The 14,472-nt window shown below is 47.7% G+C and overlaps 1 protein-coding gene across 11 annotated transcripts; it reads left to right on the top strand.

The window, feature by feature from the left end:
- LOC134557828 (thymidine kinase 2, mitochondrial-like) lies at positions 1–13,950 on the top strand. 11 transcript variants are annotated; one of them, XM_063411094.1, is made up of 10 exons: positions 48–1,622; positions 2,458–2,495; positions 3,242–3,316; positions 4,669–4,722; positions 6,670–6,759; positions 8,100–8,173; positions 11,322–11,410; positions 11,715–11,794; positions 13,030–13,110; positions 13,510–13,950. In XM_063411094.1, the coding sequence occupies exons 1-8, from the start codon at positions 1,001–1,003 to the stop codon at positions 11,756–11,758; spliced, it is 1,086 nt and encodes a 361-aa protein (XP_063267164.1). In that variant the 5' UTR covers positions 48–1,000; the 3' UTR covers positions 11,759–11,794; positions 13,030–13,110; positions 13,510–13,950. The 11 variants fall into 11 exon arrangements, with proteins under 11 accessions (XP_063267169.1, XP_063267172.1, XP_063267165.1 ...); XM_063411095.1 differs by lacking the exons at positions 13,030–13,110; positions 13,510–13,950 and having other exon boundaries at positions 4–1,622; positions 6,636–6,759; positions 8,049–8,173; positions 11,715–11,800; XM_063411096.1 differs by lacking the exons at positions 13,030–13,110; positions 13,510–13,950 and having other exon boundaries at positions 28–1,622; positions 6,636–6,759; positions 11,715–11,800.
- Positions 13,951–14,472: the final 522 nt, after the last annotated feature.

The following is a 14,472-nucleotide window of genomic DNA, read 5'->3' as shown; positions in this document are numbered from 1 at the left end:
AGAAGGCATGGTGAAAAATGGCTGGATTGCCATGAAAACAGAGTTACAGCAGTATCTGTGCGAGAGGACAGTGAGACACTGACACCCAGTGGTTTGATGGTAAAAAGAGTGTTTATAGTAAAACTTGCTCATTTTACATTTCTTCTGTTGTTTTTGCCTGATATTTTGCAACTTGGCTACACCTGATGGACCAAAGCAGCAAATACATGTACAAAAGGGAGGTAGGAGCAGAACTCGTGGGTATTTGGGTGAAAGTGTGTGACTAGTTGGTGGTGTGAAGGTGTTACACAACAAAGGCAAAGAGGCAAACAGTGCCTGTGCCGGGAGGGCTGTTACCGGATCCAGCAGCCATCCAGAACTGATGGAACAGAACGCTCCGTTAGGAAAACCTGCCTCAACCTCCACAGAACACGAGGGCTTGTCTTACCTGTACAGAAACAATCACTGGGCTGGCTGACAAAGTCCCCTGGGACAGGAGATCCCTCCTGTTCACTGCCCTGCTGGCACTCACAGCCAGCAGCTGCAACAGCCAGGGGACACTGGTAGCCACAGCCAGGGACATTGGTACCCACAGCCAGGGGACACTGGTAGCCACAGCCAGGGACATTGGTACCCACAGCCAGGGGACACTGGTACCCACAGCCAGGGGACATTGGTACCCGCAGCCAGGGGACATTGGTACCCGCAGCCAGGGGACATTGGTACCACCAGCCAGGGGACATTAGTACCCGCAGCCAGGGGACAGCCGTACCCACAGCTATGGAACATTGGTACTCACGGCCCGAGTCCATCAATGCTCACGGCCAGGGGACATCGGTACTCACATCCAGAGCACCCCGGTACTCGGAGCCCACGGGTACTCACAGCTAGCGGCCAGGGGAGCCACCGCATCCGCGCGTCGAGCCTCAGCAGGTAGAGCAGCAGAAAGAAGACGATGATCACCGTGTCCAGGCCGGCATACGCCGCGTAGAACAGCTGCTCGCCCGCGGTCAGGAAGCGTATGAAGGCGGCCAGCGCCACCATCTGCGGGACAGGAGGGGACGGGGTCAGCGCCGGCCCGGGCCATGCCGCGGGCCCCGGGGCCGCCCCAGGCCGTACCGTGCGGGCGATCTTCACCGCGCACCACGCCGAGCGGGGGAAGGCCCGGTCCAGCGGCAGCCGCGTCGGGCCGGCAGCGCTGCCGGGGCGGTGCCCGGCGGGACTGGCACCCCGGGACGGCCCCTCCAGCCGGCCGGCAGCGCTGCCGGGGCGGTGCCCGGCGGGACTGGCACCCCGGGACGGCCCCTCCAGCCGGCCGGCAGCGCTGCCGGGGCGGTGCCCGGCAGGACTGGCACCCCGGGACGGCCCCTCCAGCCGGGGAGATCCCGGAGCCGATCCCGCAGGTGATCCCGGTGCCATCGCCAGCGCTGAACCAGCCCCGCCTCAGAGCGCCTCAGGGGCGGAGGAAGTGATGGGGCGGCGGCGGAAGGGCCGGAGCGGGGCGGAGCCGGGTCCGGTGCGGGTCCGGGCGGCAGCGGGATGGGCAATGTGGCGGCGGGGCGCGGCCTGGGCCTGGGGCCAGCGGGGCGCGGGCAGCGCCGTCCCCGGCCCCTCAGCGGGCGGGCCCCGCGCCGCTACCGGCCGTAAGTGCGGGGCGGAACCGCGGGGAGGGGACGGGACGGGCCCGGCGACCGCCCCTGAACCCGGCTTCGGGTCAGTGCGAGCCCTCGGGATGCGCTGGAGCGGCTTTGGGGGAGCGGGAGCGGGGTCAGACCCGAGAGCTGGATCAGACCCGAGAGCTGGATCAGACCGAGAGCTGGATCAGACCCGAGAGAGGGGTCGGACCCGGGAGCGGGGTCGGACCGTGCAGCGGCTTTGAGGGAGCAGGACCGGGTCAGACCCTGGAGCGGCTTTGGGGCAACAGGAGCGAGCGGGGTCAGATTGGAGCTCTGACCGGGGGTGACCGCCGAGCCCGTCCCTGCCTTCCTGCCGTGCTTGGCTGGGTGAAGGGTCTCGTAAGCTCAGCTTGGCTTGGACAGTGTTTTTGCCCTGTTTTGAGGTGTAAGGTGCTTATTTTGGAGCTGCTCTGTAATCCTCGCTCTTACCCGCCGGACCTGTGAGGCCAGTGGGTGCTGCGCCAGCTGGTCTTTCTAAAATTCATTTTTCCTCTACGCAAACCCGCTGAGGAGCAGCAGATGTAGCAAAAATGTGGTGAAAGTGTGAGCACTCAGCGTTGGACTTGGCAGCGTCAGGGACAGCGTTCAGCTTCAGCTAAATCTGTGTCAGTCGGTGCCACAATGTGTCTGCTACATGACCCAATAATTACCTAGAACCTTGAAGGTTGATAATTTAGAAAATAGTGTCATGTTAAGCCATAGGGAACCTAACAATGTCCTAGAGCGTCTCACATTAAGAGGCTCAGTATAACTAAGTTATTAAGACCACTTTGATGTTAACTGTTGTTTATTTCCATTCTAGATAAGCATCTGATTAAAAAAGATGCTAGAAAGAGAATTGTAAGTATTTGCATTTTGTTCAGAAAGCAAAATAAACAGTGCAGCCTCTTTCATTACAATTCAGTTATAATCTGAGTGTGTGTATTGGCAAGCGTAGGCCATAGCTGTGTCACTGTAGTGGTGGGTCTGTCACTGGGTCATACTCTTTGCTGGTCTAGTTGTGAAAATTGTAATAAAATTGTGAGAGATGTGTGCAAAAGTTGTTAGGAATAAAATTGTGAGGGCTTGTGTCAGGACAGGTGGCATTTTGGGTTCAGTGTTGCATGTGTAGCCTTGCCATTGCCTTATATAACTCTCTTGGGCTATAAATCATTTTAAGGCGGTTGAAAAAAATTCTCTTAGCTTATTTTAGTTGTTTAGGTTTCTGAAGATAAAAATGTGAGCCCACTTAAGGTTTAAGCCAGCTATACAATGGATGCTGAAATGACTACTTCAGCTGGCACTTGTTTGAAGCTGGTAGTCAGGTCTCTGAGGTGGGTGGTGGCAGAGTGAGGAGCAGCAGTGACCCACTGGAACCCCCGGGCTCCTGGGAGGGGGGAGGAAGCTGTAAGCAGGGCAGGGGCTGGCTGTGGGGGTAGCAAGGAGGGAAAAAGTGCTGCTCTGGGAGAGTCACAACATCCAAACAGATCGCCAGTGCCTTCCCATGAAATAATCCGTTCCCAGGGTAGGGAGCTGGCATGTTGGAACGGGCAGGGTGCATTTCTAACACACTGTTCACTGTTCAAAGTGACTCTGTTTTTCACCAGATCTGTATCGAGGGCAACATTGCGAGTGGAAAAACAACATGCCTGGATTATTTTGCACAAACTACCAGCACTGAGGTACTGGATGCACATTTCTTTGTCCTTATTTCCATCACTGAGCAGCTGCTTGTCTTAGATCCACCGTGTCCTTGGGTGTGTGAGGAGGGAGCAGCAGGGGGCTGCTGGGGCAGCAACCCAACGTTTTATAGGCAAATTGCAGCAGAGAAATGTAGATCACATGTGGTATGTATGTACAGGATGCCAAAATCCCAGTAAAACCCGTGAATCAGAGTTTGTACCTTTATAAAGTAACAGCAACTCGCAGAGCGTGGGCATGTTTGGACTTGCCTGTTTGCCATTTCACGTCACTGAAATCTTAGATGGGTGTGGTAAAAGCAAAGTAAAGAATTATTATGTAAAAATACCTATGCCATGTAACAGAGATCCCAGTGAATAGATGGCTTTTTTAAAAGAAGGAACATCTGTTAGAACTGGTTCAGGAGACCTCTTAGACTGATCCGGTATTTGATTTTGTGTTGCTTAGAACCAGGTTAGGGGAAGGGCAGGCTTGTTGTATTTTAAACAAAATCAAGGTCGAACCTTGATTGAACAATTGTTTTTGTACAACAGTTATTAATGCTTTCCCCAACAGACCTGGCAACACATTTTGTAATAATTTTTAGGAGTCCTCCTCGAAATGCTGGGTTGCCAGATATTATTTGGTAATTTTACAGGAATTGTCCTTATGAAGTAATTAACTGTTAATCCAAAGGATAACAGACTTTAATTTGCATACCATGCAACATTTTTAAGTAGTTACTTAAATTCCCTGGCTGATGAGATTCTCCTAGGCCTGACTCTACAGTATTATTGCAGATTTAGACCCTGTTTGAACCAGGCAAGTCTCTTGTGATTTTACCTATTCAGGGTAGATGCTTTTCTGATTCATTTTGTAAAAGATTTGAATACATTCTGTTTGTTAGAACACATTGTGGTAGAATGTGGTAGCACTCTGGTCCTCTTCCTTTGCTGGCAAGCGTTACTTTCTGAGAAGTTAATTTGTAAGGGGATGGGCTTGTCACTGAAATGCGAAGTACTCTGCTAAGCTGTTCTTTCCCTTACATCACATTGATTTTGACTCCAAAAAAAAAAAATTCTCTCCAGGCGTATGAGGTAGTCTAATCAGCATTTAAAAATGCTAAGAATATGTTGGGTATTGACATTTCTCTATTTTTAGCAGTGTTCATTATTACCTTTTACGTTACAGAATTCAGTACTGTTTTTTTAAGTCTGATGAGTTTCCAATACAAGTCCTGAATACTCTGATTTACTGCTCAAGTATTCCTTAAAAATAGTTGTACACTTGTAGGGTCACATTAAGTATTTTGAATCCAAGATGCATTGAACATGGAGTTATTCTTTTTAACCAGGTTTTGAAGGAACCTTTGACCAAGTGGAGGAATGTTCGAGGTCACAATATACTGGTAAGTGGCAGAAATTATTTCTGCAGTTACAGTGGCTGTTCTTTTAGCAAGACGTGTAATGGCTTTTTATCAGCCAGCAAAACTGCTCCAAAAGGTGTGATCCAAACATTACACAGCAAAAATTAAAGCTCCACAAAGCAAAAGAGCTTCTACTGTGATTAAGACATGCATATAATAGAAACATGGCATATAAAATGTGCTTTTGGCAAGGACTGGGTGTCCAGTGGGGTGTGAATTAAAGCAATTCCCAGGAAGGTGAGCCCTGAGTGTGGCAGTTCTTTCTAAATGTGCTTATGCCTGTTTCAAAGAAGGGCAGGATGTCACTCAAGGTGAGGGGTGGATCTGGTCAGTTAATGTTGTTTGACTGGAGTTCTTTGAATAACTCTGGTGCCCCCAACATAAGAAGGACATGGAGCTGTTGGAGCGAGTCCAGAGGAGGCCACGGAGGTGCTGAGGGGGCTGGAGCACCTCCCCTGTGGAGCCAGGCTGGGAGAGCTGGGGCTGCTCAGCCTGAGAGGGGAAGCTTGTGTGGAGACCCCAGAGCTCCTTCAGGGTCTGAGGGGCTGCAGGGAAACCAGAGAGGGACAATTCCTCAGGAACTGCAGTGACAGGACAAGGGGAAAAGGGGACAAATTGAAAGAGAAGTAGTTTAGGTTGGATGTATGGAAGAAACTCTTTCCTCTGAGGGCGGGCAGGCCCTGGCACAGGGTGCCCAGAGCAGCTGTGGCTGCCCCTGGATCCCTGGCAGTGCCCAAGGCCAGGTTGGGCACTGGGGCTGGGAGCAGCCTGGGACAGTGGAAGGTGTCCCTGCCATGGCAGAGGGTGACACTGGATGATCTTTTAAGGTCCATTCCAACCCCTTAACACTGTATGAATCTGTGATCCTGTGGCTGCTGCAGATAAGGAAAATTCAGCTCAGTGAGGCGTTGAGGGCTTCTGTTGACCTTTGGGTGGCCGAGGCTTCTTGGAACTGTTGCCCCGGGGCTGTCCCTGGGTCCCAGCTGCAGTTGCACACCAACCCTGCCGTGGTGCTGGAAGTGGTCCCTGCTGTCAGTGCTGTGCTTGGGGCTCAGCCCTCTGCACAAACCCCGTGGTGGCTGAGGAGGGATCTGCGGTCCGCCCTGTGGACACAGCCCAAGCCATACTTGCCCTGACACGTGTTAAATACCATCAGTGTTAGCACAGGCCCCCTGGAGGAGTAAATTGTCCCTCCTAGGAGTTGCTGATGCCTTTCTGATTGTTAGTAAAGGGTGGGGCACGTGTTGCACGACACCACAGCAGCCTCGGAGCACTGGGAAAGTCTGGTCTTGGCAGGGAGAAAAGGAGAAGGTCAGACCTGTGGGCTGAAGCTGTGCTGCTGGCTTAAAACTTGTCACCTCAGCCAACAGACACTGAATGATGTTTTATTTTGAGTGAGATCCTTTCTCTGCTGTGCAGGATAGATTGTTTCTTGTAAGTTCTGTGTGTGTGTGGAATTGCAGCAGTCAGAAAGTGGAACAGCTACCTGAGAGCTGCTCTGAGGATCCTTTGGGAAGAACAGCTGCCTGTTAACCTTTTCTGAGGCCCAGACCATACTTAGAACTCTGTATGATATCTGGATGCACTGGGTGTACTGAGAGTCTGTCAGTGCACAAAAATAGAGTAGTAGATAGGGGTTTTTTTCATTACTTGGTTCTGACTGTTCTATGTGCAGAGTAACTAATTCCTGCTGACTTCAACCAACCTCCCACTCAGTGTCTGTAGGGACAGGGCCATAATTGTACATTAACTGTCCATTGTGGAGAGCAAATGATCACTTAATTCTAATCAAACCTGATGTCAGCTATTTTAGTGTGCTTCTTAGAGCAACGCTGTTGTAGGGCAAAAGCTTCCTAATAACCCAAACTTCCTGTTGTGCTGTTTGTCCTAACAAGTGTCCATCTGTCCTGCTTCCATCTCTGACCCCAGGGCTTAATGTACCAGGATGCATCGAGGTGGGGAATAACTCTGCAGACCTATGTCCAGCTAACCATGCTGGAGCAGCACACCAGGCCCATGGTAAGGAAACTTCTTCTTTTAATTTTAAGAGTAATTAGATGTGGTTAGGAGTGCGAAATCCTTTTAACCTTGTATTCAAGAGTTAAGGTGCTGTGTGTGTTCATTCTTTGTTCCTGCAGTGAGTAAGGATTTCTGTGGGGCAGACATTGATATGCTCAGCATGTGCTCTGGGGGTAAAACTTCTGCCTCCTGCTTGCTCACAACTTCCCCAAACTGATCCTGCTGTTTGGGCACAACTTCTGGAGCTCGGCTTGCACAAATCTCTTCCTCATTTCATGTCAGTGACTTGTCTGTGATTTCATTATTTTGAATCTTTGGCAAACACCAAGTAACCTTATGTTAGAATTCATAGTACTGCTTTGTGCTGTCTAGAACAAATTTAGCCATTGCTTCTTCTATTTATGCAAAATACTTCCACTACCGTTTTCTATTGCTTTTTCAGGTGGTTTACATCCTTTTTTTCCTTGTATTTGTTCCTTTTTTTTTTAAATTAAATTTCACATCCTGCCTTTTTTATCAAGATTTCTTCATTCTTTTCTCCTTCAAACACCTTTTGTTACATTCTATGCTGTCTTCCATTCCCTGATTACAAGACCTGGTCTTACATGCCATGCTTATATTTTACTGATTGTTCTTATGTTCTGTTTTCTAAGCTTGTGTTAGGGCAGACTTTTAGCAGTGCCAAATATGGAAGTGGCACATATAATCATTAGGGTTTTGGAAGAGGTGTTTTTCCAAGACACAGAAATCCTGTTCTGTTGGAGAGGTTCATTCAAGAATTCCTGAGGATCTCCCTGTATTTCAATTTAAGCTTTTTTTTGTCATTTGAGCCTTGCTGGAGCTATTTTTGCTTTGTTAATGTGCAGAAACCTGGGTGAGAAGTTGCTCTGCCAGGCCCAAGAGTGTCAGAGGATCTCCCTGCTCCCACATGAAGTAGTGGTGGAACACATGAAGTGCTGGCTGAGGCCAGGGCTCTGTCAGCTGCAGTTACTTATTTTTAAAGTCCTGTTTCCTTGCTTGAATGTCTGATGTCAGCCCTGTGCTGTCACCCAGCAATGCATGAGATGGAGCAGCTATTTGGGGAGCAACAGTTCCCATTATCCTGCAGATCCTAAGTGGGTTGCTGCTGTTTTGTACCCTGAGTTGGCTCCCACTTAGCTTTGAGCTGGTGTCTGAATAACAAATTAGAGTAAGATCAGGAGTCCTTGTTTGTTTTGGGGTTCCCACCCTCCAAGGAAGTTTGTTTCTCACTAGATTCTGAAAATTGTGTTTCCTATGTGCCACCTGAGTCTGCAGAGAAGCAAGCATGAAAATGTACAGGGTGAAGTTCTGTGTTGCAGATTTCCCCCATAAGGATGATGGAGCGGTCGATTCACAGTGCAAAACACGTTTTTGTGGAAAACTTGTATCGAAGGTATGGGATGTGGCTTTCTACTTTATTTTCTTGGATTAATTATTTAAAATGTATATCTAATCAAATGATAATTCCTTTGGTAGTGTGCATTTTAAGGGGCCTGTGCAATCTGCCAGTTCTGTGTTGGAGTGGCAGTGTGTTTGGTATGGGTGGTGCTGCCCACTTCCTGTAGGACTCTGGAAAACCTTTTTCAGCACTGCTCCTGAGTATTTAGAACTCAGTGTTGTTTAGACACCATCTATTGAAGTGATCTGCTCTCCAGCTGAATACCCGAATCTTGCTTGACTCAAACACACGCTGAACAGGTAAAAAACCACAAGGATATAAAGAATAAGGCTGCAGGAGGGAGAGAACTGGGCTGCGTTAGCCAGCCTGGCACCCTGGATTGGCATTTCTTGCAAGCAGGGACTCAAGTCCTATGCCCTTGCACAGAATCAGGATTGACAGGATTAAAAAAGACTGCGAGCTTTGGTAGGCTGTGAGTAAAGCAAGAGCAATTACCTGCCCTAGGTATAACTCACCCACCCCAAACTAACTGCGGTAGTGCAGGAATCAGGGTTTTGTTTGGTTGTTTGGGATGCTGACCTTATGCCAGCAGTGTCTGCGACAGATGGGTTTTAGTGGGTTTTTCAGTGGCCCGGAGGGACAAACCCGGTTTGTGCCACAAGGTGTCACCCACGCTGCACGAGTGTCATCCCTCTCTGCCGCGGGACCGCCTTTGGCACTGGGGAGAGACTCACATCATTCATCCCAGTCCATACACAGTGCAAGCAGCCCAGAATAGCCTCCTTTTTAGATGCTGATTTCTTTTTAATGTAGACAAAATGCTTTGTTCCCAAAGATTTAGTTGCTATTAGGCTACATCTGTTTGTGTCAACTCTGGGAATTAATTAAATAATAATAACATTTTTAAGGGCCTCTAAGATGTTTTGTGACCTCAGCACTTTTCAAATGTTGGAAAAAAGGCATTTGCTTTGTTTTGTTACAGCAAGCTAGAATGCCGCAATGCCTCCTGCAGCCACTGGCTCTCGCCCCGAGCTAGCCCAGGCACTGGGACAAGGCGCAGCCTAGGGTCAGTCTGCAGGCAGGGCGAGCAGAACTGACTCCTGTGGGCTCTGTGTCCCTGAAGGGGCTTAGGAGGGATGTGCTGAAGCAGCAAGGCAGAGGAAAAAGGAGGACCCAGAAATGGTGCAGCAGAGAAGGTTTATTAGCCTCGCTCTGAGCCCAAATCTGGACCCAGACACTGGTCGTGCACAGAGTTTTAAGGGGGACAAAAGGGGAGGGGAAAGGGGTGGGGTTGGCCGCCTCCGGCCAATGGGATACAGTCTCTAGGGCAGACAGGGGAGGGAAAAGGCACTTCGGACTAATCACAGAGAACTGGGAGGGGAAAACCAAAGGCGGGAAGGGTGATGGACACTTAACTGTAAGGTCTAAAAATATCCCCTTGTGAGGGAGAAGGAGAGAACAAAGGAATATTAATTAGGGGGGGGTAGGAGTACATAGAACTGAATTGTACAAAGAATACAAAGAACCAAGCTTTACATACAACATCAAAGATAAAAGGAACATGCACCACCACACTAGAAGGCAAATGATAGTACCAACAGCAAGCCAAAAGAAAAAGATGTGTTTTAAAAGGATTATAAATAAAACAAGGAATGCTTGAGGAATGTATGAAAGTAGCTAGTTTGTGACACATTAAAAAATGAGTCAATCTGGCTGTGTTAGGTATGTTTTAAATGTGTGCACACGAGTGTGCAGGGTGTGCCGTAGGTGAGCTCTGCAGTTCAGTGTCCCTCTGAATCCATCACTAGTTATGATAGAAAACTTGCTCAGCTCGTGTTGGGCTTAGGCAGTAAAAACGTGACTTGGTAGGAGTCAAATGTGAGCAAACTTTGGAAATTTAAACATCATTTTGTGCCTTTTATATTCCCTGTATCTTTATGGACCTTGAGCCAGAGTCCTCCCAGGGAAAGCAGAGGTGTGTTGTCTGCAGGGCAGGTCAGTGCAGTATTGACTTGGAGGTATCTGTCTTTTAGGGTAAGAACAGTGGAGCTTTTTCTTATTTCCAGTTGCTTTTAACTTTCCTGTTTCCCCGTGTGTCCTGGAGAAAAGTAGCACAATGAGAGTCTGGCTGATGTAGATCCCTGCTACCCAGAACTGATGTGTTGGAAGAGCAGCAGTGACCAGTGTTACCCCATTTCTGGATGGCAGATCAAGAGGGGAGGTGGTGCAAACAGGGGTTTTGCTTTTTTCCATATTTAGGGAAATGGCTTTATTACTTTTGCTCAGTTTTGCAAATGACCAAAGCAAGCTGTCAGGGGACTGGTTTAGAAATCTGTGGAATATTTTTCTTCGGTCCTATTTCAAATGGCATAACTAGTCTTAATTACTCAGCTGGAGAGCACAGGAGCCTCCCAACTCCATCTTTTTTACAATTTTTATGTTGCAGAAGCATTTAGGAAAGAGTATGGAGTATGTGTTACTGTCACCAGTTTTGAAGAGAGGATACTGTAAAATTAGTAATATTTGACAATCAGAATATGGTATTAAGTGAAAATCGATTCACTAATAAAAACATAGTATGCGATTCTTAACGTGTCCTCAGTAACTCCCTTTTACTTGAGTTGCCTGATACTTTATTTGTTGCTGAGATAACTTTGGGGTCTTTGTCTCCAACATTCTGTGCTCCGAGTTCAGAGTTCTAGTTAAGCATATTGGATATTTCACTACTCTTTCCACAAATATTTCTTACAGTGGGAGTAAATTTATCTACACATTGACATTATATTTTTTGCTGCATTTCACTGTGGCTTCTGTAAGGAATTATTGGTGCTGCTCAGTAAATCCAGCCCTTCTGGTGACAGGCCCTGGGATAGATTTGAACTGATACTGATACAGAGAACCTGAGCAATAAATATCGTTGAGTACTTGAAAAAAAAAAAAAGAGAGAGAGAGAAAAGATTTGGTCTTTCTATGTTATGAACAATGGTTTGTGTGGCCTTCAATTTGGGTGGGCATAATGCTGGCCTTTTCATAAATGATGAGTAAATGGGGAGGGATTCTGGTCTGGTGAGCAAAATGAGAGTTTGGAGTTGATCTCTGCATGATGCTAAGTGAGTGATTTGTGCCTCTTGTGTTTGTTCAGGGGAAAAATGCCAGAGGTGGATTATGCTGTCCTGAGTGAATGGTTTGACTGGATCCAGAACAACATCGATGTTTCAGTGGATTTGATAGGTAACATCTTGGTGGCTCTGGAGGGCTGTGTTTGTGGGTGGGTTTCCCTTCTGGGAGAAGCAATACTTCTTGTTTCTTGGCTCATAGATAATCACATTATTCAGTATAAAAGTGGACACCATCAGACAGCTTGGGTTTGTGGGTGGTTCCTGGGTTGACTCACAGCAGTGCCAAAGGGGAGGTCTAGTGGTGGTACCCAAGCCAGGATCCTTCCCTTCTGTAGTTTGTGAAGTGAGTTACTTCTTTGCTTTTAAAGAACTACTTCTTTGCTTTTAAATAACTATTAAATTTTTTATTCCGGCAGTTTATTTGCAGCCATCTCCTAAAGTTTGTTATGAGAGGCTATAGACACGATGCAGGGAAGAGGAAAAAGTCATTCCTCTGGTAAGGAGTTCCTCTGATATATGTGCTTATAATGAGCTTTGAAAATGGAATGATTCCAGTCTAAATACTAAAATTGTATCCTGAGTATACTGCCAAAATGTGGTGCAGCTGTTTCTACTGCAAAGTAAACCCTGAGTATTGAATTTTGATTTATTTAAAAAATAATGATCTGTCATGCACGCTGACTCTCCCAGGTGTTCTGTTGTAGTAGTCAGTGCACTGTAGCTGACTTGAGGTGCAGTATTAATCCTCTGGTAATCTTCTCTAAGATGTGAAAGTCAATTGCCTTTGTACCATTGAATGGCACAAAAGCACCAGGTGAAGCACGGATAGCTGGGCTTGCAGGTGCTGAGATTTCCTGGGCACTTTGTAGTCTGCTCCCTCCAGGATGTTTGTGCATGAAAAGTGTCTCTTGCTGTGGCTGAAAAGAAGCAACTCCATGAGAATTGTGAGCTTGGGAATCTGCTTTGAAACAAATGGTGGTGATGGAACAGTGACTTTCTGTGCCAGTTTACAGCACGGCCCTTCATGCCACAAGGCTTCTAAAAAAGCCTGAGCAGACATAAATGCAGTTCCCTCTGCAGCTCTGGGTGGGTGGCTCAGGAGGAGCAATTGTCAGTAGAAGATCTGTGCAAAGAGCTAAATTTTGGGCCCAGTGAAATTTTGCCTGCCTTGAGAATAAATCCCCTGTGATGGATTTGAAGAGCTTTTGTGTTATTTTGCAGCTCTGCTGAAGAGGAGGGGAGCAGTTCTGAAAGTGAAGTGGTCCCCATGAAGCAAAAAACCAATTGGTGGCAGGCAGAAGAGCTTTTAGAGGAAACTGAGTTACCAGAAAGTGAACTGGGAATTTCAGGGAAATGTATTGACACAGAAAGTGCCCCCCATACATATTCTTAGCAGCCTTGCCCTTCTTGTCCTTACCTTGTAGTATTTTCCTCTGTAAAAATCTTGAACCACATTTTACCTGTGGGAGAGCATCATGGTTGCTTGATCTTAAAAGGAGCTGAGAGCCCTGTGCTTCTGTGAGCTGTGTCTTTGAGGTCTTCCTGGAGTTAAACTTTATACTGGGAATTAACATTTCTCAAAAACCTTCTGATGCTTTTTATTTTTTTGTTAGCGGAAGATATGTGTTGCAGGCTTTTATATGTGTCTCTTAACTGCTTCCCAAATGGATAAGGATTGCAATGTGTGTGTCATCCCTGGGCATTTGTGTTATTCCAGTGCCTCTTTTCTAGGAATATTTAGAGGCTATTCACGAGCTCTATGAAGAGTGGCTCATTAAACGTGCACTGTTTGAAGTTTCCTGCCCAGTACTTGTGAGTATTATTTTAATTATAACCAATTAGGCATGTGGGGGATTGTGCTTTCTGAAATAACAGGAGTGTTGTTCAGTGGTAAAAGTAAATAAATCTGCTTTTCTGATAACCTTTGGAGAAGGACAGCCTCAGACAAATGTGACAGCTGTTGGTGTAGAGCATAAAAGTGGGGTCTGCCATCTCTGCAGTGGAATTTGAGGGGCTGTTCACTGGGATGGCTTGAAGGATCAGCTGTGTAGCTTTCAGGGAATGCCAAATTCCCAGCAGAAAGCAGCTTGGGCAGATCTGTTGGAGTATCCCGGCTTGGCTGCACTGGTAGTCCTGTTCTGTACTGTTCTGCTCAAGAGAAACCAAGTTCTGTGGTGTCAGTTATTTCCAGTGTTTCATCTTCTTTCCAAGGTCATTGGAGCTGACCATGACGTGCAGAAAATGATTGAGAAGTACGAAGAAAACCGGGACCAAATACTGAACCCACCGAACAGACAACACCATTTATAAAGCCCGTGGCTGTTGTATCAGAAATCATCTACTGAAGTCTGAGTTAGTATTTTTAGTATTTAAATATAATGGCTATTGTTTTTGCACTATGCTTTGTAGAATGCTATGGACTTACAGCTTTGAAATGATCAGATGCCAATCAGGAACAGAACATGAGCCAGTTCTCTTTGTGTTTTTAGGTTTTCCATCAGTTTTACTGTGTCAGTTTTGTTCAGCTGAAATACGGCTGTTTCCCTCATTTCCCACTTTGCTGCTGCTTCCCAGAAGTAACTTTAATGTCTTCTTTTTTTCCCTAAAGACAACTGTTTTTGTAATTTGAAATAAAGGGTTTATTACAATGGCCTCTGAGGAGGGTACCTGAGGTTTCTCTGAGTGGGGTGAACGGGGTACCCAGCCCCGAGTGGCCGCTGTGTGCAGGGGGAGGTTGGTTTGACAGAGCTGCCAGCCCGGCCCTGGAGCCCAGCAGATCACCCTGAGTGTGAGCACACGGCACGGGCGGGACAACCCCAGGACAGCCACGGGATCAGCCCCAGCCAGGCTGGGTTAGGAGGGGCAGGTCCTCCCTGGAATTCACAGAGCCTTTGGGCCCCTCTCCCCTGGCATCTCCTGGAGAAGCTGCAGCCCCAGCTTGGCCAGGGCTGTCCTTGGCTGGGATGGGAGCTGGCTGAGGGCCGGGCCCAGAATGGTGGGAATGGGATCCCCCTGGTGGGAATGGGGTCCCTTGCTGGGACCAGGGCTGCTCCACACCTCTACTGACGGTGTGGAGGAGGGCACTGAGTTTACCCCCGGCTAACTGGGGTGATACCCACTGCCTGGAATGGGATCTGGAGGGCGGGAAGGCCCTGCTGAGGGCCCTGGCCAGGC

Source organism: Prinia subflava, chromosome 13, assembly GCF_021018805.1.
Source record: "Prinia subflava isolate CZ2003 ecotype Zambia chromosome 13, Cam_Psub_1.2, whole genome shotgun sequence".
Lineage (NCBI taxonomy): Eukaryota > Metazoa > Chordata > Aves > Passeriformes > Cisticolidae > Prinia > Prinia subflava.
This window is presented reverse-complemented; position numbering and strand designations above follow the sequence as displayed.